Source organism: Leuciscus leuciscus, assembly GCF_965113295.1.
Source record: "Leuciscus leuciscus genome assembly, chromosome: 13".
In the NCBI taxonomy this organism is placed as follows: domain Eukaryota; kingdom Metazoa; phylum Chordata; class Actinopteri; order Cypriniformes; family Leuciscidae; genus Leuciscus; species Leuciscus leuciscus.
Window position 1 is genome coordinate 14,068,906 of NC_138737.1, and position 25,488 is coordinate 14,094,393.

The window sequence follows — 25,488 nt, forward strand, 5'->3', positions numbered from 1 at the left end:
TTTTAAATGTGCAAACACACATTTAAAAAATAAAAATAAACATGTGACAGTGCGGACTGTGAACGCGCAGGAGTCAAGATGCGCGTGTCCGGGGGCGCGCGCATGCGCAGGGCCACCCAAGCCGCCGACTGAAGGGGCCAACATGGAGAGAAAAGGTAATCTCTTCCTTCACTTTCTCTGAATAATATTTGCCTTATTTTGAGCTATAACGTTTATGCATGAGGCAAGGCGACTAACTTACAATCTGACTCAAATTAGTAGTGCAATATTAAAGCATAAATGCGCATTTTGCCCGTTCTTTGGACGCATGGGTTGGTGTCTTTAGCGTTAGCATTTAGCCGCTCAGTCTGCAGCTGAAGTGAGCTGAATTTATTTTCATCACGCCTCAGAGGCATGTTTTATGGTTGGGTTGTATCGCCTTCACTTAAGCGATTTTACTTTTCTTTGGTTTTAGATATAACGTTACGTTACGCGTATGAGTAGGCGCGTGCGCATTTCAGCTGGATGAGAGTTGAAAGCTGTGTTTTTTTTTTTTTTTTTGCTGTCGTGGAAACTTCAGGAATTTATTGCCTTCAGTTTTTGCATCTTTGTTCCTGCTGCTATTAAAACTGACAAAACATTCACGTTATTAAAGATCCACGTCTTGCGACTATTTAAAGTTCAGTTCCTGTCACAATGTAAACATCCACCCAGCTGTGTATTGTTTATGTGCATTACATAAGATCAACATCAGCGGTCTTGTGTGTCTCCTGTATTATTGTCAGGCTATGTTTGCCTGTCATTGAGCTTTCTGAGTTTAAGTGATTTTTATAAATGGTTTCATTGTCATCTAATGTTTTCTCGTGTCATCTCATTTGTCATACCAGTTCTGGCACTTCAGGCGAGGAAGAAAAGGGCCAAAGCCAAGAAGTCGACCAAGAAGTGAGTTTTGTGCTGTGTGTACACTGGTTCATGCACAATGAAAGTTATATATTCCATTAAGATATTAGGAACCATAAAATAGGTCACAATTCTGTCCATAGAGATCTTTATTATGTCCTAAAAGTTGCATAGTGTGCTCTTAAACCACTGTTTAAAAGTGGGATTACATGTACTACTTGTAGTATAGAATGAGTCATCCTGAGTTTGCTGACTTTGCTCTGATTATTTAGTCTTAATTGTTGAACCGTGTTCAAATGACAATAACGCTTAACATTTTGGCAGAATGAAGTCATCTTTTTGGCATGCGCAGTATCAAGTTGCATTTTCTTTCACTTAAGTTTTTGTGATGATGTTGACATTGGTGTTAGTCTTGCATAGGTTAAACCAAACATGGATAGATGCAGTCAGAGAAATGCTTCCTAACACTGGTAGACTTTTTACTAATATTGTATCAACATTATATGTAACAAAAGAGCTTATTCACTAGAAAACAAAACACTGGCTGTGTCCGCATGGTGCCTTTTGGATTTAGATTCAGATGACTGATCTTGGTTTAAAAATAAGAGTGTTTTTATCGAGGCATGTTTTTTTAATACAATGTTTCTTGCAATACAGTGTTTTAAAGCAGCTTTACAATAGCAAACAGAAAAACCAACAACATCACAAAATTGTTTAATCAGGATTGAACAGTTTTAGTTATGATTACAATTTCTGTTTCACCAATAAATCAGCTCTACAGAAGATTATATAGTTGCATTATTCAGGTAACTTCAGTTAAAAAAATTTAGGTGTTTTTAGGTGGTAAAATGTAGTTTTTATGAAGGTCCTTTTGATTGTAATGTATCAGAAATGTAAATCACATGCTGAAACGTTTGTCTGAACATTTATACCATGTAAAATCAACATCAAAGAGTCTATAATGTAAGAGGACCGCCCTATATAGACTGTACAGTAATGCGTGTCCATTGACCTAAATAAAATGTTCTATCATCCCCCAGGCCAGCACATCCTCCACGCGGGGCATCACAACAGCAGCAGCCTCCTACAGAGACCCAGATACAAGCTGAGCCCGATGAGGAAATCCTAGGCTCTGATGATGAAGAGCAAGAAGATCCCAATGACTATTGCAAAGGTGGGAGACACGGATTTATACGTCCCCTTTTGACTTCAGAAGTTACTGCTTGATTATTATAGATGAGACTTGCTGAAATTACAGCGCAGTCCCAGAAAGTAAAAATAGACAAGTGTCAGTTACTTGTTTCACACTTGTTGTTTTTTCCTGTTGTATCTGTTGGCCAAACTCTTTCTTCCTAGAAGTGCAACACATAACTACTGTAAACTGCAAAATAAATGTACTGTAAATACAGGAATGTCATTATTCCTGTATATCTGTGTTTATGCCTGTATGGTGGGATGTTTCTGTTATCCATATCTATATGTATGATATCTACTTTTGGTTTTTTTTTGTACAAGACGGAAGTGAGGTTATTATTTTTCACTTTATTATTTTATCATTTTTAGCTTTATTAATTATCTACTTATTTTAAAATGTCAATAGTCTGGTCATGTTCTAGTTTCTATTTTTGGTCTAAGCATTCAGTAATTGGATTGCTCATAATCAATCCCTAACAAAATGACAATCAAAGCAGCTCTGAAGCGGCCTTCCCACTACTGGTTGCCTAGTAATATTCCTAAATGACATTCACAGATGTTATTCCATGTGGTAGACACCGAATCAGTTTTCTTGCAGCTAAAAACAAAACATTTTAAGGGAAAAGACTCAATATAATTGGAATCAGTACATAAAATCCTTAATATAAGAGATGAACGAGAAATAGTAAGTTCTCCATCTTGCCGCCGACAATCTCCACTACGGGATGTAGTGACGGTTCACATGCGCTAGACTGATTTCACTCCTATTGGTTGTCGCTCCTGAAAGTCGCTCTTCGTTTGTATGAAGTTAAACATCTCAATTTTGTTGCATCGCTGGACATGCCTACATCCTGTCGCCAACGGTCACTAGCCGCGTTTCCATTACCCTTGAAATTGCGCAAATTGAAATTGCGAATTAAAAATACGCCCAATGGAACACGTTGAGGTGGTTTTTCAGGCAGTTCAAAAAAGGAATATTTTTCAAAACTGCAATGGAAACGCGGCTACTGTGTCACTGGAAATCTCCAGCTCTCCGTTAAAACAAATGGGATCATGTCGTTTTGTCGCTGGCAGTGTGAACGCTGCTTAAAGGACAATTGATGAGCTTTCTAAATACCAGCTGAAGGATTACTTTTCTTCTTTGGTTAGGAGGCTATCACCATGTGAAAATAGGAGACCTATTCAATGGTAAATACCATGTGATCCGGAAGCTGGGATGGGGACATTTCTCCACTGTGTGGCTGGCCTGGGACATCCAGTAAGAGCTTTGTCATTTCGAAGGACATACAGTACGACACATTCTAATGTGCTGAAATCACATATGCATGACACTATTTTTCTTTTTTTCTTCCTCAGAGGGAAGCGGTTTGTTGCAATGAAGGTGGTAAAGAGTGCAGAGCATTACACTGAAACAGCTCTGGATGAAATAAAGCTACTCAGATCTGTAAGTATCCCGATAAACCACTGAAATGCTTTAAATAATCAAGAAAATAAAAAAAGAACGAAACAGATTAAAAAAATATAGCCTGAATTTTTTTTTTTTTGCTTTTATTTTAGGAAAGCATATTTAGATTTATTACTAAACCAAGAGCATCTATCTATCTATCTATCTATCTATCTATCTATCTATCTATCTATCTATCTATCTATCTATCTATCTATCTATCTATCTATCTATCTATCTATCTATCTATCTATCATATATTTATTGTTTTTAGGTCAGAAATACAGACCCTGATGATCCAAACAGAGAGATGGTTGTGCAGCTACTGGATGACTTCAAGATCTCAGGGGTCAATGGGACTCGTATCCTTGAATATGAAGAATGTTGTGTGTGTAAGAGAGAGAGAAATGGGTCAAGAAGTCTTCAAGCAGGTGTCTCGTGCTATTTTAAGATACCCCAAATTCTTTACAAGGGCACTTGTGAATGCTGACTTTGAAACAGTTAGCAATTATGCTAAGAGAAGCTGTTCTGAGATCCTTTTATTTCAGGTAGAACTTCTACATTTATTCCTAACAACAAGGTTCTGTTACAAAAGCGTTAGACCTTTACTTGACTTTTCAGATGTCTGCATGGTGTTCGAAGTTCTAGGGCACCACTTGCTTAAATGGATTATCAAGTCCAACTATCAAGGCTTACCTCTGCCTTGTGTCAAGAGCATCATTCGACAGGTAACACAGCATACCAATACACAGTCAGATCAGTGTTCACATAATTACGGTTTGACTAATTAGCTGCTGTCCTGGATTTAGTGAATCAGTTACAGACAGGGTTTGAAATTAACTTTTTCACTCACCAGCCAATTTGGCTACCAAATTAAGTTACCAGGCCATTCAGAACTTCTAGCCAAAACAAAAATATGGGAAATAAACCATAATTCCACTAGTCACTGCTTAGATTTAAATATATTTATTATTAAATCTGATTCCGATTCATTGTATTGCTTTCAGCTTTATGACAGTCAGTCTGTCATATTTTAAGATGTTTTCAGCTAAAATAAAATGACTCTTTACACATTGTTTTGCTAATGTTTGAGGCTCCTTTTAGTGGAAGGGCTCTGATAGTGATGTCATGCAAAGTGATAACATAATTTATGAATTGGCTAGTGTGTGCATTACACAGTGTATTTTTACCCGCATTTGGCTGGTTGACGGGTGTTAATTTCAAACTCTGGTTACAGATGAATTATTACTATTTACGCAGCTTTAGGGTTTTATTCAAAGTTAAGAATGATTTACTAATGAAAATGTTTAGTTTCTCTTTTTGGATGAAGTAAAGGATAATGTACACTACTGTTCAAAAATTTGTGGTCAGTAAGAAATTATTTTATTCAGCAAGGATGCATTAAATTGATCAAAGTGGCATTAAAATCATTTATAATATTACGAAAGATTCCAATTTTGAATAAATGCTGTTCTTTTAAACTTGCTTTTCATCAAAGAATCCTGACTTTTTTTTTTTTATCATATTTTCCACAAAAATATTAGGCAGCAAAACTGTTTTCAACATTGATAATAATAATTAATGTTTCGTGAGAACTAAAACCAGCATATTAGAATGATTTCTGAAGGATCATGTGACAATGCAGCCTTCATGAGTTCCTTGCCACTGTTGCCTTTGGCTTGCTCAGTTGGGGATATTTTGGGGATATTTAATTTAATTTTATCAATCAATAAATTCCTCTTGAAACAAACTTTGTTGTATTATTTTAATTTAATACTGTGAAGCTGCATTGATACAATCTGTATTGTGAAAAGCGCTATACAAATAAACTTGACTTGACACTGAAGACTGGAGTAATGGCTTTTGAAAATTCAGCTTTGCCATCACATAAATAAATCATATGTTTTAATAAATATATATATAATAAATATTGAACATAGAAAACAGTTATTTTAAATGGTAATAATATTTCACAGTGTTATTTTTTTTAACTGTATTAAAAAAAAAAAAGAAAAAAAAATGCAGCCTTGATGAGCATAAGAGACTTCTTTCAAAACCTTTAAAAAATCTTATCGACCCCAAACTTTTAAATTGTAGTGTTTCTCAATAAAAATCAGAAGCAATCAGAATCATCTGTTGTAGAGAGCCGTGAATAACCAATAATTATATATATTTTTAAATATTTGTATTTATTCAGTGCTAGATTCCTTCAGTTTTGGCATTAAAATTGTGTTGTGTTGCTCAAGTATGTTTGTTTGAAAGAGTCTCTGTATTTTTTAAATCTCAGGTTCTTAAAGGTCTGGATTACCTGCACACCAAGTGTCAAATCATCCACACAGACATAAAGCCGGAGAACATTCTCATGAGTGTGGATGAGGTATATATCAGGCGGTTGGCTGCAGAGGCCACTGAATGGCAGAAAGCAGGCGCTCCCCCTCCATCCGGGTCAGCAGGTATGGCACCTCTGGTCTCTGACACCTACACACACGCACACACAGTGAATTTCAAGGTTTCCCTGCCAGATTTTTGTTTAGGTAGATCACTTGCTCCCTTTAACATAACTTGTTGGTTTACTTTCTTACCCTCCAGCATACTGCACTTAAAATGACAATTGGTTTGCTTTGTAAACTGTCATTGTGTTACAATGTTTTGTGTTGGTCTTTGTCTTCCAGTGAGCACTGCCCCAGCACCTAAACAGGTATGGTATCCTTCTTTTGCATTTTCACGCTATGCATTTCATTTCAGAGAATGAAATGTTTTTTGGTTTTTTTAAAGTAATTTTAAAATGTCAAAAAGAGAACCAGTCCAGTCAGTCTCACTCTTTCTGTAGTTCCCTGAAGTTGATTTGCAAAGGCAATAAAGACATTAATAATGCTACAAAAGATTTATATTTGTAATAAATGCTGTTCATAAAATAATCCAACAAAAAATATTAAGCGCCATAACATTGGTGATAATAAAAAGATATGTTTCTTTAGTACCAAGTCATCATATTAAAATGATTTCTGAAGGAACATGTGACACTGGAGTAATGATGCTGAACATTCAGCTTTGCCATCACAGGATTTACTAAATTTAAACACTATAAACATAGCTGTAGGCTGTTTTAGTTTCCCTCACTCCACAACAGATCTTTGTTTTTTACTTCCCTCATGTTCCAATATCAACGTAAAACAACATGCTTCACATTCGCAAAAATGTGCTTGGCATAACACCACAGTGGGGCGGTGGTCACGCTGAACGGCACAGATTGTACTATGGACTATTTAAATTGAGCAGTGTGACTTTTTATATGTTTGGTTGACTGTATTTTATTTTGATAATGAACAGGCTGTGATGTCAAGTTAAGTTAGTGGAAACATTCCAACGTCTAAACGTATAAACGTCATTTATAGTCATACAGATAAGAGAAAGACATCATTCGAAACTGTAAAGTAATAAATTACTTTATTTGTGTATACTCACAATAAAAACAAAACCTTGTACTTTTGTAAAATAAAGAAAATAAACAGAATGCCGCTTTTGCTGTATCGTTTTCCTTTCAGTGAACTTGTTTCTGGAGGTCATCACAAAAAAACCCCGAAACTCGGCATGTACTACTTGTCGCACAGTTTTTTCTTTCATTTTGTAAATCTGTTTACAAATATTTCACATATTTATCCCTCATATATATGATTTTATTCTGTTTGTCTCTGTTCACAAGCGCTGCTGGTGCGTGATGTGATGATGAATCCTCATGTTCTGTTGTGTATGCTGCTTTTTGCGCATGTAAAACTAAACCCCTGACATTTTTTTTTATTTTGAATGGACTCCTATCCATTCTAATTTAATTCTAATTTCACATAATCTTGTCAGTAAGTAGTTTATGATTGGATAACAAGCTTCTGCTGTCGGTTAGGGGAAAAAAAACATCCCTAGTTGACAGAGAACGTTTATATTGAGCGTTGTGAGCCCGCTGAACCTAAGCTATACCAGGTTGAGTTTGCATGGTTTTGTCAACAAAACTTCATGCAACAGGCCGCTGGAGTGTTTTAGTTAAGATGCTTTTGCTTTTTAGCACTAATATGATTACCCACCTTTTCCTCAGGCACCGAAAATGTCGAAAAACAAGAAAAAGAAGCTAAAGAAGAAGCAGAAGCGTCAAGCGGAGCTCCTGGAGAAGTGCATTATGGACTTAGAGGAGATGGAGATTGGGCCTGAAGGCAAAGAGGAGGATGGGGAGGAGGATGACCCAGAATCCCCCAAATCCCCCTCCTACGCCCCACTCCGACAGGCATCACTGCAGGATATTGCTACTGAGAACACAATAAGTTAGTTTCTATTTGTATGAACAATTTAGTTATATTTATTATAGTTAATAAATAGTTAAAAGCTATAATATCATTTTTGTGACTTTTGATTAAAAGTACAAATCAGTTGCCATTAGCACATCTCAGTTATGTTTCTATTTCTCTGCATCTCATAATAGTGGAGACCAGAGAGAGACTAACATCAGATGCGTCACTTGAGATCAACTGTAATGGCTGCATGCACTCCAGTCAAAGGCAACCTGAGGAGGATGATCAATGTGACCAGCAACATGGCCAACTTCTACAGGACGACCATAATGCGAACACAGCCCCAGAGGACACAGTTCAAAGCATGTATGAGTACTGTAATGGGGCAGAGTCCCCGGAACTGGACCAGGCCAGCTATAGTAACGGCACCTCAGGACGAGAGCTGCTGGAGGAGGCAGAGCTTCCATCCGGGGAGCAAGATCAGCAAAAGACTAGAACCAGAGCCAGGGAACAGAACAAGGATAAGCTAAAGAATGGTCAGTGTGTTTTCTAGTATTTTAGTGAGGATTTTCAGAGAATATATCGTTTTTTTTTCTACTTTAGATGTCCCTCCTTACATGCTGGCAACTTTTTGTATTAAAGGGATAGTTCAAACCAAATTTTTTAATGGCCATTATTTACATACCCTCATGTCATTCCCAAACCAAAATGCTATTGACTGACAAAAATTCTCACTTTGTGTTTACCTCTCTACAATGATCACATGGCTGTTGTTTGATTGGCTCTTTCTTCTCTTCCAGATAAGTTGTCAGCTGGAAGCCTATTGGTCAATCCACTGGATCCACTCAACTCTGACCAGATCAAGGTCAAGATTGCTGACCTTGGCAACGCCTGCTGGGTGGTAAGGCTAACATTTATGAATAAAAAAGCAGATATTGTATACATGTACAATTTATGTACTATAATGTATAAATATAAAATCTCAAATTATGAAATGTACGCTACCATTTGGTGTCAGTACAGGGTTGGTTTTTAAAGAAATTATTACTTCTATTCAATAAGGGTATGTTAAATTGATCAGAAAATGACAGTAAAAATATTTATGATTTCTATATTAAGCAGCACAACTATTTTCAACACAGATAATATTAATATTTCTTGAACACCAAATCAGCATTTAAAAATGATTTCTGAAAGATGTGACACTGAAGATTGGAGTAATGGCTGCTAAAAATGTAATAAATGAATGTAAATAAATTACATTTTAAAATGTTAAAATGGAAAACATTTATTTTAAATTGTAATAATATTCACAATATTACTGTTTTTACTGTATTATCGAATAAATGCAGCCTTGGTGAGCACAGGAGACATCTTACCAACCTTAACATTTTGGACGGTAGAGTACGTTTATTTGGGTCTTGATCCCGAGACCATTTTTTGAAGGTCTTGGTCTTGTCTCGGCCGCATTTGTACTGGGTCTGGTCTTGGTCACGCTTATTATTCTAATTGTATTTATTTATAAAATATAAGATATTTCTTAAGCCCTATTCGCACGGGATTAGTATTACCTAGGGATCTCCGGTAATTTGTAATAATCGCAGAGGTCGTCTGTGATTTTTATCCCGTGCGAATCTGCCATGTCTGTAAAAATTCCCCCGAAAATTACCTACCGTATTTCGGCCAACACAGGGGTCCTCTGATAATACCAGTCCCGTGCGAATCCCCATGTCTGTGATTTGGGCTGTTTTTCTGTGAGCCTATCGGTTCCTAAAGAACGTAATAACCATTATGGGCCGTTTAACAGTCCATTTTACATCTGTATTAAAACTATATTAACAATAAAATCTCTCGATATGCTCTACCAATCCGATTATAGTTTTTCTCCAATAAAAACTATGAAGTGCTGCAAAAGAGAAAACAAACTACAGTAAAGACGTGATCCGGAAGCTCAACTCGGACCGTTGTCATGGAAACGTCAAATTAAGCATTTTGGCGCAACATGGAAGCTCTTTTGGAAAGTTTGGACGCTTTTTGTGGTAGTGTAACTTAGTAGTCTGTATCGTGGAGCATTTCTTTGTCTCACACGGCCTCTAAAGACGTCCATCCTGTAAGTATCTCAAGAAATCAAAGTGTGAAAGAGTAAAAATGATATAAAATGAAATAAACCAAATAAATGAATAGAAAAACAAGCCTATCGCGACGTTTCGGTATTTATAATACCTTCTTCAGGCAGTCTTGTTGTAAATATGGACAAAGAATAAAAGAAAAAGAAGATATATTATATATTTATACAATAATATCATATTCTATAATATATATCATATATTTCTCTAATAAATTGGTTTTAAATAAGTTCTTTTTTTGAATTGCAATACTGCAGCGCGATCTTCGTTTCAGCACGTTCAGCTAGTGAAGTGTGAATGGGTGGGCGCACGCTGTAAAGTCCGTAAACTCGAGGGAATTACGAACATTTATTTGCCCGTGTGAATGAGCCACCAAAAACACAGAGGTCAGGGGGTAATTTCTTAATTACAGAGGTCCAGGGGTAATACTAATCCCGTGCGAATAGGGCTTTAGGCAGTAAATGGATCTTTTAGATTATTTAAGCAGTGCTGGTCTGGTCTTTGGTCTTGACTCAGTCTCGCCCTGCCTTGGTCTCGTCTTGGTCTCAACACACTGGTCTTGGTCTCGGTCTCGGTTTAGGTGGTCTTCTTGACTACAACACTAGTGTGAACCTTTCTGTCCCTCAGCACAAGCACTTTACTGAAGACATTCAGACCCGACAGTACCGCTCCCTGGAGGTGCTGCTAGGATCCGGGTACAGCACACCCGCTGACGTATGGAGCACGGCCTGCATGGTGAGAAACTGCACATGGTCTTTCATCAGTCATACATCCACAGATACTCTGGTGAGCAAAGGCAAACCAATTTGACAACAATTCAGGCTTTGATGTTGGAATGTTTTTTCCTCTCTTTTCAGGCGTTTGAATTGGCCACTGGCGATTATTTGTTTGAGCCTCACTCTGGTGAAGATTACTCCAGAGATGAAGGTAATGCATTGCTTCTTTACATTCACGATTTTCTGTCTGAAATACTATCAAGAATTATGAATTAAATTAAATGACTTAAAATACATTTATTGAGGAAAGTTGTACAGTAATAAAAATGTATCTTGATTAAATACCTGTGCATGCTTACAATAAGACACTTGCCTAATGATTTCAGTTTTGATATGACTGGCAATATACTGTCTGAAAGTCATATCAATTTCTCGCTATGTAATGGAATTAAAATGCCTAATTATTGATTTTGTTGTTTTCTTCTTTACTGAGATGTATTGACATTACAGTGCTTTAAGGGCTATAATCCTGTGGTTATTTCCCTACTAACAGTCAGAACCTGCTGTTAAAATGCATGAAAAAGGCCTCTTCTTTAAACTTCCTCTTTATATTGACTTCCTCCTCCTCCACCTTTCGCCCACTACTTCTGCCTCTGTTATTGACCCATGTTTCTTTGTTCCTCCTGATCTTCTATTCTTAGTTTATACTCTTACTAAACTAAGACAGAAAGATGCATATTTTGCATGAAATTGATTGAGTGTGCAGTGTGGGAATCATTTGTGCACTTTAAACCTAATTTATTACCATTATCAGTAAAGCTTAGTCAGTTGTTTTTAGGGCATTCTGACATTTGCCATCTAATTGTGTTTGCACTGGGCTGTTTAAACACACCTTGTCAGTTATGTTAGTCATGATCAGAATTTGCATGTATATAGCCACAATATGTTTCCTGCTTTAAGGATAATACATGTAAGTAACGAGATATAGTAAGTAGAGTAATACTCTACTTATTCTGATCAAGTGACATTTCAGGTTGATTGCAAAAGTGAGTCATTTAATGGGCTACAGCATTTGATAGTTAATTGTGTATTGTGGTTTACTTACTGTATTTGTATACCTGCAAGGTATTTGGCAGAATCTTAACTTCTCACTCTTGTGGTAGACCATGTTGCACTTGAATCTGCTGATGTAATTTTCCTAAATATCAAGTGTGCAGAATTAGATCATACTTTGAACTACTTCCTGTTCCTTACTAAATCGCCTCTCTATTTCTGATAGGCTTAAAGAACATTGCCTGTTTATATCTGTGTGTCTCATGGTTTTTCCAGTAACCGTTCCATCTCTTGCTCATTCTTGTTCTGTTTATGTACAACTGGAGGAGAGACACTTAGCTGTACTTCTGTGGTAGAGCAATGTTTTCATAGCTTTTATAAATGTATATTTAGTTTTATGATTATCTTTTAGACGAGTAGTCTCACATTGGATTTATATATTGTCCAAACACACACACACACACACACACACACACACACACACACACACACACACACACACACACACACACACACACACACACACACACACACACACACACACACACATATACCGGTGTATATATACAGTTTCACTAATAAGTTGTATTTTTTTTTGTGCATACATATTTCCCCTATTTTTACATTTAGATTAACCTGATGAGCATTTATCAAGAATTTATCAATGAGCCATTATCTTGTAATAATAATAATTAAACCAATAATAATAATATTTAAATATAACCTTGAGCAATTTAAATATAACCTTGAGCAAATATTTATTGATATCAATCCATACTCTATAATGTTGTGATGCTTAAACTTTTACTTTTTGTTTTTAGCGTTTTATATTTTATTTAGACAAAATAGTGTAGAATTTGAATATTAACCATTTATCTATACTTATTTAGCTTAACATGTAAATAATGATTGGCTTATTGGCATTGACCTACATTTTTATATTTAAAGGAACATGCTGACTTTTTGGGACTTTAGCTTATTCACTGTATCCCTCAGAGTTAGATAAGTCCATACATGCCCTTTTCATCTCCGTGCGTGCCGTAACTCTGTCTGACGCACCCACAGCTAGCCTAGATGATCAGATGGCTGTGTCTCATGTGACCTTGTTATTTGTACACGCTGTGACTATACAAATCACAACATGTGAATAGGAAAATGTTGGCGTTATTTTGTCACTTATTGGGAGCAGTATGCTAGCTGGAGCCGTTTACCTCCAGTCTTTATGCTAAGCTAGGCTAGCGGTGGGTGCGTCAGACAGCGTTACGGCACGCACGGAGATGAAAAGGGTACGTATGGACTTATCTAACTCTGGGGGATACGCTGAATAAGCTAAAGTCCCAAAAAGTTGGTGTGCTCCTTTAAAATTCCCTTTAGGAAGAGTGTGTCTGAAGTTTAGTGTTCATAATGCAAAAATATTGGATGCCAAAATGCCATCAGAATCAAGTATTCCAGAGAGCCATGTAACAAATATTTCTATTGTAGTTGGAGACACTGATGTTAGACACCCTGTTTAGCTTGTAATCTGTCATTCTGACGCACTGTCATTTGCCTTGAGTTTGTCCTTTTTCTTTTTTTGGATCCTGTCCATGTTCTTTCTGCTTGTCCCCATTCCATGTTCATGTTCTCTTTCTGTCTCTGTCTTCTCTCTCTCCTCTCTCTCTCTCTCAGACCACCTTGCTCTGATTATTGAGCTTTTGGGGCATATCCCCCGTCACTATGCTCTGAGCGGGAAATTTTCACAGGAATATTTCAGCCGGAAAGGTACGCCTGTCAGTCAGGTAGAGCCCTGCCCTGAGGGGGAGGTTTGAAGGGAAGAGAGGAGATTCCAGCAGCTTCATTGACAGCACAGCCTTGTGTCACACCTAGTTTTCTGAAGGTTTGGCTAAAAGTCTTCCTCAGCACATGTCCAGTTGTCCTCAAGGAGGCTCTTCTTAGAAGTGGGCCCTCAGCACAACAGACGAACTGTTGTAGCTTCAAAGCCACAGAAGTGTGGCATGACTTCGCTTGAAGCTCTACCAGAGGCAGCCAAAGCCACAAAACAGACAAGTCCAATTCTTCTTACAATCTTTAATCTGGAAGTTCTTCAGTGTGTGACCGCTATCTGTGCCGTCAGAACATGGCTGCGTCTCCTTGCCTTCCCTCTCGTCTCCCTTCTCTCAGGATGGGTGAATGACTGTATTAACACTGTCTGATCAAGTTGTCCATTGTTTCGTCCTCCCCTCCACCTCACCACCCCCCTCCCTGCTCGACACGCTCTGTGTGTGATGGTAGACCACATTGCTTTGATCATTGAACTGCTGGGGGCCGTCCCACGCAAACTCGTATTGACCGGAAAATATTCCAAGGAGTTTTTCGGCAAGAAAGGTAACACGGTCATTATGAATAACTTTTATATCTAGTCATGATGCTTTCACTTCAGATTATTAACTTGCATTGTAAACTAAAATGTGTATGTAATGTACGCTACTGTTAAAGTTTTGGGGTCAGTACATTTTTATATATATATATATATATATATATATATATATATATATATATATATATATATATATTGTCTCTTATGCTCACCAAGGCTGCATTTTATTTGATTAAAATTCAGTAAAATCAGTAATACTATGAAATATTACAATTTAAAAGAAATGATTTTATTTATATATATTTTTTTTTAATGTAATTTATTCTTGTGAATTTTCAGAATCCATTCCATGTTACATGACCCTCCAGAAATCATTCTAATATGCTGATTTGGTGCTCAAGACATTTATTTTTAATTTTTTTTATCAATTCTGAAAACATATATTTGATTCCATTTTTTGGAAACCATTATACATTTCCTGATTTTCCAGATTTTTGGATGAATAAAAAGTTCAAGAGAAAATAAATTGATCAGAAGATTTCTATTTAAAATGGTCCTTGCTGAATAAAAAATATAACTAAATCTTAGTGACCCCAGACTTTTCAACAGTAGCGTATCTCTTTCTAAACAAAGCTTCATGAATTCTTTATTTTGTGTATTTGGATTTAGATACATTTTACAGACAGCATGTAATCGAAGTTTGAATTGAATGCACATTCCTGTTCTTTTTTTGTGCAATTCATCATTGCACAATATTCCAGAAAAAGTCTTTTTCTTGCTCTGCCTCCTAATGTCACCTACTTTTAACATTCTTTCTTGTTGAATATATTTTCACTTTTAAGTGCATCACATTATCAATTTAAAATAGTTTAATTTTGATTTTATGGGTCAACATGTTTATTAATGATAAATGTTATGAGACATAAAAACAAAACAAAAAAAACATTATATACATGTAAAAAAATATAGGGCTAAACTGCATGGAATGGGAAGCCCGGACTCTTAACTGTGTGCTTTCTGTAGGTGACCTGAAGCACATCACTAAACTGAAGCCGTGGGGTTTGCTGGAGGTTCTGATGGATAAATACGAGTGGCCTCGTGAGGAGGCCGAGACCTTCGCTGATTTCCTGCTTCCTATGCTGGAGCTCCTGCCAGAGAAAAGAGCCACTGCTGCCGACTGTCTGCGACACGCTTGGCTTGCCCTCTAGTGGCCTCTTCACCTCACTGCACACACTCCAGGCACTCTTCCTAAACTCAAGAGACTGCAACAGATCACTTTCCAGTTTATAGAGCATATCGGCATACTTATTTTTCTTCGGTTAATCTGAGTGATTTCTTTTGCTGGGTTCGCCAGAGGAATAGTAAACCTGTCTGTTTTTGTTCTAGCCGTTTTTTTTTTCCTGCTCTTTCAGACTTAAGATATTTTGTGTGAGGGTCACACCTGCTGTGATCTTTCTACCTTCCCTTTTATCTTGGCAAAGGATGAAATGTAGACCTATGAAATGCCTGTTTAGGTACCTGGGGAATTTTCAGTTTTAAGTTATAAAATATTGAGATAAGGGTCTGTTTTTTTGCCGTGCTTACCTGAGATGCAGTCCACTCCTCCAGAGTGCGGACAGCTCGGACTGCAGTGCGAGGCACAAGAGATCATTTTGTTACTTGTAGTGAAAAAAGAAAAAGAAAAAGTTTCTGGAAAGGGAATTATTTGGTTTACCTTTTTGACTGTTGACTGTAGAGTATAAATTAAGATATTCTGTCCTGCGTCAAGACTCGCCACACTTCTGTGTTTCTCTCTCAACTATACAAGTGTCTTTTGTGTGTGTTTATTAGTTCAGTAGGTTTTGATCTCGTCTGTCTCGGATTAGATTTTTAAGAGCTGAAGTCTTCTCACTCATGGTCAATACATTTTGTGTACAAGAAGCTTCCACATAAAGTGAGTAACTGTCAAAGGGCCACCAAAAAATTATATTTGTGGAGAAAAAAAAAGAGAAGAAACAAGAAGAAACATTTATTGTCTGAGTGTGTGTTGTACGTATGTGTTTATGTGTGTGCGCGCATGTGCATGCGTGTGTGTCTGTATATATGTGTACCAAAGAGTTTGCCTTGATCTGTATATTACAGCCATGTACAGTTTTTAAAAAGAAAATCCTACTATTGCATCTAAGCTAAGATTATTTAGCTGGATAGAAGTGTTTTAATAAAGCATTTGAAAGATGGGTGTACCTGTTTGTCTGTCTTGATGTTCTCCAAAAAAAAATGAAATGCTATAAAATGGTGGTTATATAAATGCTATAAAATGCAGGTTACCTTTCACTGTAATTGTCACCAACCTTTTGGGTGGATATTTGTGCAAAACAATAAAAAAGAGGAAAAGTAAAAGAGTGCTGGAAAACAAATGCACATGCCTGATTTCATTTCATTTTAGAACATTTAATACATAGTATAAACCAGAAACTTTATATCTGGGATGCTGGGGGTTAAAGAAAATGGTACTTGATAACCTTTTCATTCTGCTCTCTAAAGACAAAAAAAAAAAAAAAAAATCTTTATTGTGATCATAATTATGTATTTATTAAAGGTACACTGTAAATTTTGGCACTCTAGCATTTAGGGTTAGTTCACCCAAAAATTCTGTCGGTAATTACTCACCCTCATGTTGTTTCAACCCCTTAAAGGGATAGTTCACTTTGAAATTAAATTTTGGTATGTTTTAGCTTACCTCAAGGGCATCCAAGATGTAGGTGTCTTTTTTTCCGCAGTAGTTTCAATTTAGATATTTTTAGGTCAAACCGTCAATACCCGCCCGCGCTCTCAGATCATTTGGACGCAGCTGTGTTCAAGAGGTAAAAACGATATAAATACTGTTCGTTTTCTCACACAAACCGCTCGTTTCGTGTCTTGGGCCATCAATGTGTACTTACGATGGGGAATTGTTTAATTTGGACGATGGGGAATTGTTTTAATTTGGACTCTGTGCATGCTCTTTGAGACAGTGACCATCGACCTGCATTATGACTGACAGACAAGAACGGTTTGACCTAAAAATATCAAAATTGAAACTACTGCGGAAAAAAAGACACCTCCATCTTGGATGCCCTTGAGGTAAGCTAAAGCATACCAAAATTTAATTTCAAAGTGAACTATCCCTTTAAGACTTTCGTTCATCTTCGGAACACAAAGTAAGATATTTTTGATGAAATCTGAGAGCTGGATCACTCCTCCATAGGCTTCTATAGGATCGAAACTTGCCGGCCCAGAAAAGTTAGTGAAGACATCGTTAAAATAGTCCAAGTGAGTACAGTAGCTCAACCATAGGTTTATCAAGTGACGAGATTACTTTTTGTGCAAAAAAAATAAATAAAAAAAATAACGACTTTATTCTACTATTAATTTTCTTCTGTGGGCCTGAGTGAATTCACGTAGTATAACAGCGCAGCGCTTCTGTGTTGAATGTCATCAAGTAGGCTCACACGCATCACACACATGACCAGTGTCGGCCAACCCATCATACATTTAAAACAATAATATCTTAGTCTAAAAGTAAGGTAATGTCGACAAACTATATATCATTTTAAAGCACGATCTAGTTTTCATATTTGGTGATTGTCAATGACACAACAGTAACTGTAAACCAGGACTCCACTGGTTTGAGTCCTATCTCACAGGTAGGTCCTTCAAGGTCGCATGGAGAGGTGAGGTATCCAGAGCACATCAGCTGACCACAGGGGTTCCCCAGGGTTCAGTTCTTGGTCCCCTCCTCTTCTCCATCTACACCACATCACTGGGACACATCATACAGGCACACGGTTTTTCCTACCACTGCTATGCTGATGACACACAGCTCTTCCTCTCCTTTCAACCAGATGATCCCACAGTAGCTGCACGGGTCTCAAGATGTCTGGCGGACATCTCCACATGGATGAAGGAACATCACCTGCAGCTCAACCTGGCAAAGACTGAGCTTCTCGTCCTCCCTGCCAATCCGTCTCTACAGCACGACTTCACCATCCAGCTAGAGTCATCATTAATCACCCCATCAAGATCGGTCAGAAATCTTGGAGTAACGTTTGATGACCAGCTGACCTTCACAGATCACATTTCAAAGACAGCTCGATCATGCAGGTTTGCACTGCACAACATCAGGAAGATCAGGCCTTTCCTAACTGAGCATGCAACACAACTTATCGTCCAGGCCCTGGTCATCTCTAGGCTTGACTACTGCAATGCCCTTCTGGCTGGACTCCCAGCATGTGCGACCAAACCCCTACAGATGATCCAGAATGCTGCAGCTCGTCTTGTCTTCAACGAGCCCAAGAGGGCCCACGTCACTCCTCTGTTCATCTCTCTGCACTGGCTACCTGCTCGCATCAAGTTCAAGGCACTGACGCTTGCTTACAGAACTATCACAGGCTCAGCTCCCTCCTACTTTCACTCACTCCTACGAGTCTACATCCCTACCAGACACCTACGATCGGTCAACGAGCGACGTCTCGTGGTTCCATCACAGAAAGCCACAAAATCACTTTCCAGAACATTCTCATTTACAGTTCCATGCTGGTGGAACGCTCTCCCCACCCTCATCCGGAATGCAGAATCCCTGACAACATTCAAAAAACAGCTGAAAACCAATCTCTTCCGTGAGCACTTAACCTTATAGAAAAAAAAAAAAAAGAAGAAAAAAAATCCTTTCCCTTTGAAACATCACTTATCAGGCTTATGCTACTCTGAATAATACCTGAACTTCCTATTTTGAGCACTTCCTGCGTTGTTGTTGCTTTTGCCTCTTTATGATGACTCGCTGAATTTAGTCCTAATTTGTAAGTCGCTTTGGATAAGGGCGTCTGCTAAATGACTAAATGTAAATGTAATTTATTACTTTACAACAAGGATATTTAGTCATTTGTGTTCAGTTAGGTATGAAAAATAATGAAATATGGGTAGAAACCTTCAAAAGTTCAAAAGACAACATCCAAGTTTTTTGAGAAAAAAAAAAAAGAGAGGTGCTCACCAATGGAGTCAAATGGTTGTCATTTAGTGGAAAAGATTTGTACTGCACCCAAACAAAATCTTTATTTTTTAGATATCAAACTAAAATTAGGAACATAACTTGTTCAGATTCATGGTTTTGATGTTCTTGCAGTTTTAAAGTAAAACATGTTATGTAAAATATATATTTTATATAAAATAAAATTTGTATTTTGACATTTTCATAAACCTAAACTTCTATAAGTTTCACTTTCAACAATGATATACAATGCATTGATCAGACAGTGCATACAGTGTCTCCTTTAAAAACTGACCAAACTTAAGTCTGTGCCCCAAAGTATTCAAGATTTATAACAGTTTAAAGTGGAAATGTCATTTTGGGGTCTATAACTGACAGTTACTGTACGTTCACACCGCCGCCGACTTGAGCTGCAAAGAAGCTCTGGCCGCCCTGTCAAGGACGCTTGTCAAAAAAGTACGGGGAAGTTTGTTGACGCTTTGGCCGCTCTGAAGGGTTAAAAAAAATTCAAAGCTGCTTTAGAACAATACTATTTATTATGAAAGGTGCTATGCATATACATACATTTGAATTTAATTGAAACTGTTTCTTTTCAGGTTAATATGATTTTATGATTTTGTTTTGCTTTAGAACGAATGTCCAGTTCCATGTCCACTGCAGATCTCCTGTTGGGTTTAGGTTTTTACGTTTTTACCTACAAACAAATGGAAACATCGTCATTACTAAAATTATGCATTTTGTATTGTATTTCTACAGATAGCATCCTAAATACAGTCGAGAATAATTATTTCGTAAATATTTCTAATTAATCTCAAAAATCAATTCCTTATTGATTAATCATTCCTTCTCTTACCTCATCCGTTGTTTGCTCCCTCCACCTCGAAGTCGTCTGGCAGCAGTTTGTCTTGCCGGTTGCCCAGAGTGAAAGCAAGCAGTGCCAGTAACGCTGAGTCCAGGATGCTGATAATGCCTAGAATATAAGCCCAGCGAATGGTGCAGTTTCCCAGTGAGTACTTGCCCGTCCGCTCGCCACACATTCGCTTTACCTCCGGAGCATCCCAACCGTCCGGATAAATCATACAACCCATCACCATCAGCACAGCTACAGCATCAAGTGCAAAGGTTAAAAAAAAAATCAAACTTCTTCCTATATAGGCCTACTTTTTATAGATAAATTGTTTTCTGATTAATTAGGGTAGGCGCAATATATAATGTTTCGCTATAAAATGACTCTGTGAGGGACTTGGTTTGACTTTATATTTCAGTGCCATCTGAAATTTTCTTTTAGAATGATCATTTTTATCAAGCTTGTATGTTTATGTTCAGTTATTTCACTTTAATGGCAATGACAATTACCTATTAATTGTCATTAAAGTGAAATTACTGAACCTAAATATACGAGGTTCAAGCAGGTGAGTAAATGATGACAGAATTTTCATTTTTGGGTGAACTATCTCTTTAAGACAGTACATGTCATTGAATGACTTTGCATCTATCTCTCACAGGGAATATGGCGTCTACCCTATAAATCTATTAATAAACATTATTTCATCTTTTTTTTTGTTTAATGCATTTTTAAAGCAGTATTACTGTATTTATACTTATTAGCGAGTCCAAGTGGAAAACTATTTGCCCACCTGAAGAAGTTTGCATCCATGCGCATATCTTGTACACACTTGCGGAGTTGCAGAAGAAGAAAAGACCCAAGCACACGATGGTTCCTACGATAAGGAGCATTGAGGTGCCAACAAAAAACATAGCAGTCCTGAAAGCCCCAGATGGGATCGAGGCAAAATCAAACACGCTTCCTTTACAGACCAATTCGGAGGTGATGGGGTTGCCAATACAGTAGTGAAAAAGCCCAAAGTATCCAGCCTGCGGGGTGTTAACACTGTCACCAATCCAATAGGGCTGAATGAAGACCACCACAGTAATGATGGCGAAGCATAAGGTGAAAACAGCCCACAGGACGCCGATGGCTCTGGCATTTCTCACATAATTGGTGTGGTAGATTTTGGCAGCCTCTTGGGCTGGAAGCATCTTCTCATTCGCCATTATTAGATCGATTTACGTTTATCTAGCGAGGTTAGAAATCTGGAGATATTTTTCAAGAAGAAAACCAGACTAGATGAGAACCTATTTCAGGATCCAGTAGCACTGACAGCTTCTATCATACTGTAGCCTATTAGTCCAAAGGCTGCTGAGAACAGTGTCAGAAACAATATTGTTGCCAACAAAGGTGTCAGTTTTTAAATTATTAATGGTAAATTCAGTCGAGGAATAAGGTGACGACAATAACCTGTTCTCTTGCTGTAATCAGATATGTTTGTTACTTCTCAGTAAAAGAATAGCTATTGTGTTCTAGGCCCAACATGAACTCTTTATCTTTTGTAAAAAGCTGCACTCAACACACAAATCAACGCAACACAACTTTGTGTCTGCCAGATTGACAGCTTTATCATACTAAAACAAAGTTTTACTCAGAATTTATTTATTTTTTGCCAAAATAATGCAGTCAGTTTGTTCAGTGTCTGTATGAGGAGTTCCTTGACACCAATTATAAGCATCAAGTTGAGGGCTCTTTTATTAATATCTCTGTGCTTGACGTCACTCCCGATCCTATAAGGGCCTTATTATCAATTATAAAACCATTAAAATACACTTTTTAAAACAATTAAAAACAAACCAAACGTTTGAGGACACCCCACATACTTAGGTTACTCTATGGAAAGAGTTTTTTTTTTTTTTACGATGTTTCTTATGCTCGCCAAGTCTGCAATTTGTAGATCAAAAAAATATAGTAAATACAGTAATAGGTAACACTTTATTTTACAGTGTCCTTACATGTACTTACCATAGTAATAACAATAAATTATGCATAATTACATCAATTAACCCTCAACCAAAACCTAATGCTACCCTAACCCTATAGTAAGTACATGTTGTTACTTAATATTACTCAGTACTTAAATATATAACACTGTAAAAATGACACCTTAAAATAAAGTGTAACCCAGTAATATTGTGAAATATTATTTCAATTTAAAAGAACTGTTTTCTATTTGAATATATTTTAAAATGTAATTTATTCCTGTGATGTCAAAGCTGAATTTTCAGCATCATTACTCCAGTCTTCAGTGGATGATCCTTCAGAAATCACTCTAATATAATTTGGTGCTTATTGGTGCTTATACTAATTTGGTTTCTTACTATTATCAATGTTGAAAACTTCTTCTTAATATTATTTTCAGGATTATTTGATGCATAGAAAGTAGAACACATATATCATTATAGATGTCTTTATTGTCACTTTGGATCAATTGAATGTGTCCTTGCTGAATAAATGTATTAATTTCTATCTTTTGTTTAAATTACTCACCCCAGTTTTTTTTAACAGAAGTGTATAATGCTTTTAAAAGAAAGAAAACACTTCTGGTTTTTTTTTTTGCTAACTTTTTTTAAGTTTTAGTCTAAATTCTAAAAACAACAATGAGAGAGAGAGAGAGAGAGAGAGAGAGAGAGAGAGATCATTGCTAATGAGGCTTTAGTAGTGATATAAATCAACAATAAATTAATTTCTATCAGGAATTTGTTGCTCAGAAGGGAATTTGTCAGACAAGACAGCCAACTACAAAGACTGCACTCTGATGTTTGCGTTCCTCTTGGGCGTGATGTGAAGCCTTTGCTTTGTAGGTCAAAAATTACAAAAATATCAAAGGCGATGTGAGCCTGATATGTAAACACAACCCTTGAGCATTGCACAATGCTGCAATAACAATGCAACATCTGTTTAGCAGCAATATATTTAATAGTGCACAAAAAGATCTTAAGATTTTCAGCTATAAAAGCTTTGAAAACCTTGTTATGCTGTAAGCTTTTGCCTGAATAATGCAACAAAACCTTTCATAATGCCCAAGCCACATTTTACAGCATCATTCCTTGACAAATTTCTTCTATTTCAGGCCCCTGTAAAGTATGCATTTCTGGCTGTATTGCGCAGTGATGATATTTTTCAAATATAGTTCCTGCATTTCATGTTTGTATCAAAAAGACCACAGGCCTGCATGGCTAACACAAGCCACAATCCATTTCTGCCCCATGGGTGTCCACCAGAACGCTTCTGTTGCCTCTCTGCTACTGTGAATGGTTTTCATTCTCATTGGAGATATATTTTATGTTTAATTCAGTGTGTAACTTGCTTTTTTGAAATGTTCAAGCAATTTCTGAGTGAAATTTGTTTCAAAGTAAATCCTACACCAAATTTCCTTCATCATAGCTTTTAGGCTTTCACATTCTCATACACAATCGTACCTCAAATATGATAACATTGAAAACAAGTTGCTATGTACGACTACAACGGCTGTATGATGTAGTCTTTATATAAAAAAATTATTGGCAGCTTACTTTAAAACCACAAACCTCATAATTACCATTTTTTGGCAGTCAACAAAATGTGAAAATCTCTTTGTGTAATGTTAACCCCACTACTCATAAATCCAATATCGGCATTCTACAAACTGAACCACTCTGTAGCAAAGCAATAGCATGTAGCAAATCCTGGTTCTCAGCCTTAAGATTTGCATGCCAAATCATGAATAAGCCACCACAAATGTTCCTGGTTCAATAAGAAACACGTCTACCTACACAGGCAAGAAAACGTCTAGTCAAGCCATTATATCTGAGTTTTAAAAGAAACATCTGCCAACGCTGAACACACATATGCCTATTGTAGGCTACTTTTTGTAGGTCTATCATTTACCAAGCGCTATTATTTATGCAGTGAAGAGCTTCACCACCAGATGGCTGCCTCCTATCAGAACACATAGTATGCCCTGTAAATAAAATTACACAGCAGCAGTAAATATACCAGATGAGTTTTCCCCATGCACACCATCATCTAAACACACCAGCAGAGAATGCAATGAATGAGGACGTGAGTTCACAGCAGGCGAAATCAACTTCCACTAGTACACTTTCATTGTTCTGGAATTATAATGATGTTTTGTAGCATTTGATTTTGTGCTTCACAGGCCTGAACTAAAATGTAAATCATGCATAGTCTATAGTATGGTGCTGTAAATGTTGCAGTGTGTTGCTGCATCGTATTCAACCTCTGAAAATCTCACGATTGTATGGTGGCGTACCTTAAAGTAACGCATTTTACACGCAGGTTGTCTGCGGCAGGTGAATTTGCATTTTTATCAACATAGTCCATGGATTTATTGTATGTCGTTTATTGGTCAAACCCGACTTGTGAAGTTCTGGATGGAATACATTACTCAGACACAGCAGTGTTGTTAAGGTAGGCTATGTGATGAATAATTATGATCCCTGGCCTGGACTTTACGTCGTTTTGCAAATGCAACATGATTGATCTTGTTTACTTTTGTCGCTCCTTCAGCTTTTCTTTGTCTTAAAACACACACACACACACACACACACACACACACACACACACACACACACACACACACACACACACACACACACACACACACACACACACACACACACGCACACGCGCACATACGGAATATGGAATATTTGATTAGGGTTTGTGAATGCTGGATAATGAATGAGGAAACGTCCAACATGTCTGCCATCTGGTGTGTTCTTCAAATTCACAGTGTATGGTGTGTCGAATGTAAATAAAGAGTGTTACAAATTGTTTCTGAGACAAGCATTTAAAAATAGTCCAGATCTCATCTCTTTTAATTACATTTATGTTTAAGTTAATCTAAAAGTGGTAAACCAATAAGTATACATCTGAATTAAAGGCCTACCTACCACACAGTAAATAGCTTCGGTACTCATTCCTTTGAGTTTCAGGGGGAATTGAAGTGCATAGAAGCAGTAGAACTCATTATTTTAATTAAGTTTTTATCCACAGTGAGAGAACATTTTGAACAGTTATGTCATTAACTAAACTTCACTAATATTTTACACAAAGTTCACAACATCGCCCTAACCAAATCATTTCATGTACCTATAGCATTTCCATGTTCCTCTCTCCACAAAATAATGTTAAAAAATTATTCAAAATATTATACTTGCCATGATAGAAAGCCCATGAACTAATGTTTACCAAAAGTACTACTGACTCTAGTGAGGGCTGTTAATCATGTTGAAATATGAAGTAACCTAGCTCAGTGTCAGTACAAATGCAAAAACCTGAGGCCAGTGAGTCTTATTACATTTAAGACTAGTTTAATCTTCATTGCAACCGTTATTTCATTTTACACTAACTTTTGTTGTAAAGGAAAGGTTTTATTGGTTTTTGATTGGGACTGTAATAATGCCATGCGTCATATTTGACACATGGTAAACATAATTAGATTTTAGCAGTAAATTTGAGATTGCCCTTTGCTCGCTTATTGTGAAATTGACCTGTGTATCTATCCCAGTTATGCAATGTGTACTTCTTATAGTGACAGATCC

General features: G+C 37.0%; 2 protein-coding genes across 3 annotated transcripts; one reads left to right on the forward strand and one right to left on the reverse strand.

Annotated features, from left to right (window-relative positions):
* The first annotated feature begins 56 nt into the window (after positions 1–56).
* Positions 57–16,267, forward strand: srpk1a (SRSF protein kinase 1a). 2 transcript variants are annotated; one of them, XM_082189291.1, is made up of 16 exons: positions 57–155; positions 867–921; positions 1,920–2,053; positions 3,223–3,331; positions 3,430–3,517; positions 3,792–3,879; positions 4,139–4,245; positions 5,805–5,970; positions 6,190–6,215; positions 7,605–7,827; positions 7,986–8,330; positions 8,595–8,695; positions 10,548–10,655; positions 10,778–10,847; positions 13,358–13,450; positions 15,069–16,267. In XM_082189291.1, the coding sequence occupies exons 1-16, from the start codon at positions 143–145 to the stop codon at positions 15,251–15,253; spliced, it is 1,911 nt and encodes a 636-aa protein (XP_082045417.1). In that variant the 5' UTR covers positions 57–142; the 3' UTR covers positions 15,254–16,267. The 2 variants fall into 2 exon arrangements, with proteins under 2 accessions (XP_082045417.1, XP_082045416.1); XM_082189290.1 differs by lacking the exon at positions 13,358–13,450 and adding an exon at positions 13,961–14,053.
* A 3,637-nt stretch (positions 16,268–19,904) lies between these two features.
* lhfpl5b (LHFPL tetraspan subfamily member 5b) lies at positions 19,905–21,707 on the reverse strand (the record flags this gene model as incomplete). Its single annotated transcript, XM_082189374.1, has 2 exons — positions 20,688–21,707; positions 19,905–20,152 (listed from the first exon to the last, which is right to left on the reverse strand). The coding sequence occupies exons 1-2, from the start codon at positions 21,103–21,105 to the stop codon at positions 19,905–19,907; spliced, it is 666 nt and encodes a 221-aa protein (XP_082045500.1). The 5' UTR covers positions 21,106–21,707.
* Positions 21,708–25,488: the final 3,781 nt, after the last annotated feature.

Excerpts from the sequence above, each read along its gene's own strand:
- srpk1a (XM_082189291.1), top strand. Across the intron at positions 6,216-7,604 it reads CTGCCCCAGCACCTAAACAG|GCACCGAAAATGTCGAAAAA; the intron begins GTATGGTATCCT and ends CCTTTTCCTCAG. Across the intron at positions 8,331-8,594 it reads CAAGGATAAGCTAAAGAATG|ATAAGTTGTCAGCTGGAAGC; the intron begins GTCAGTGTGTTT and ends CTTCTCTTCCAG.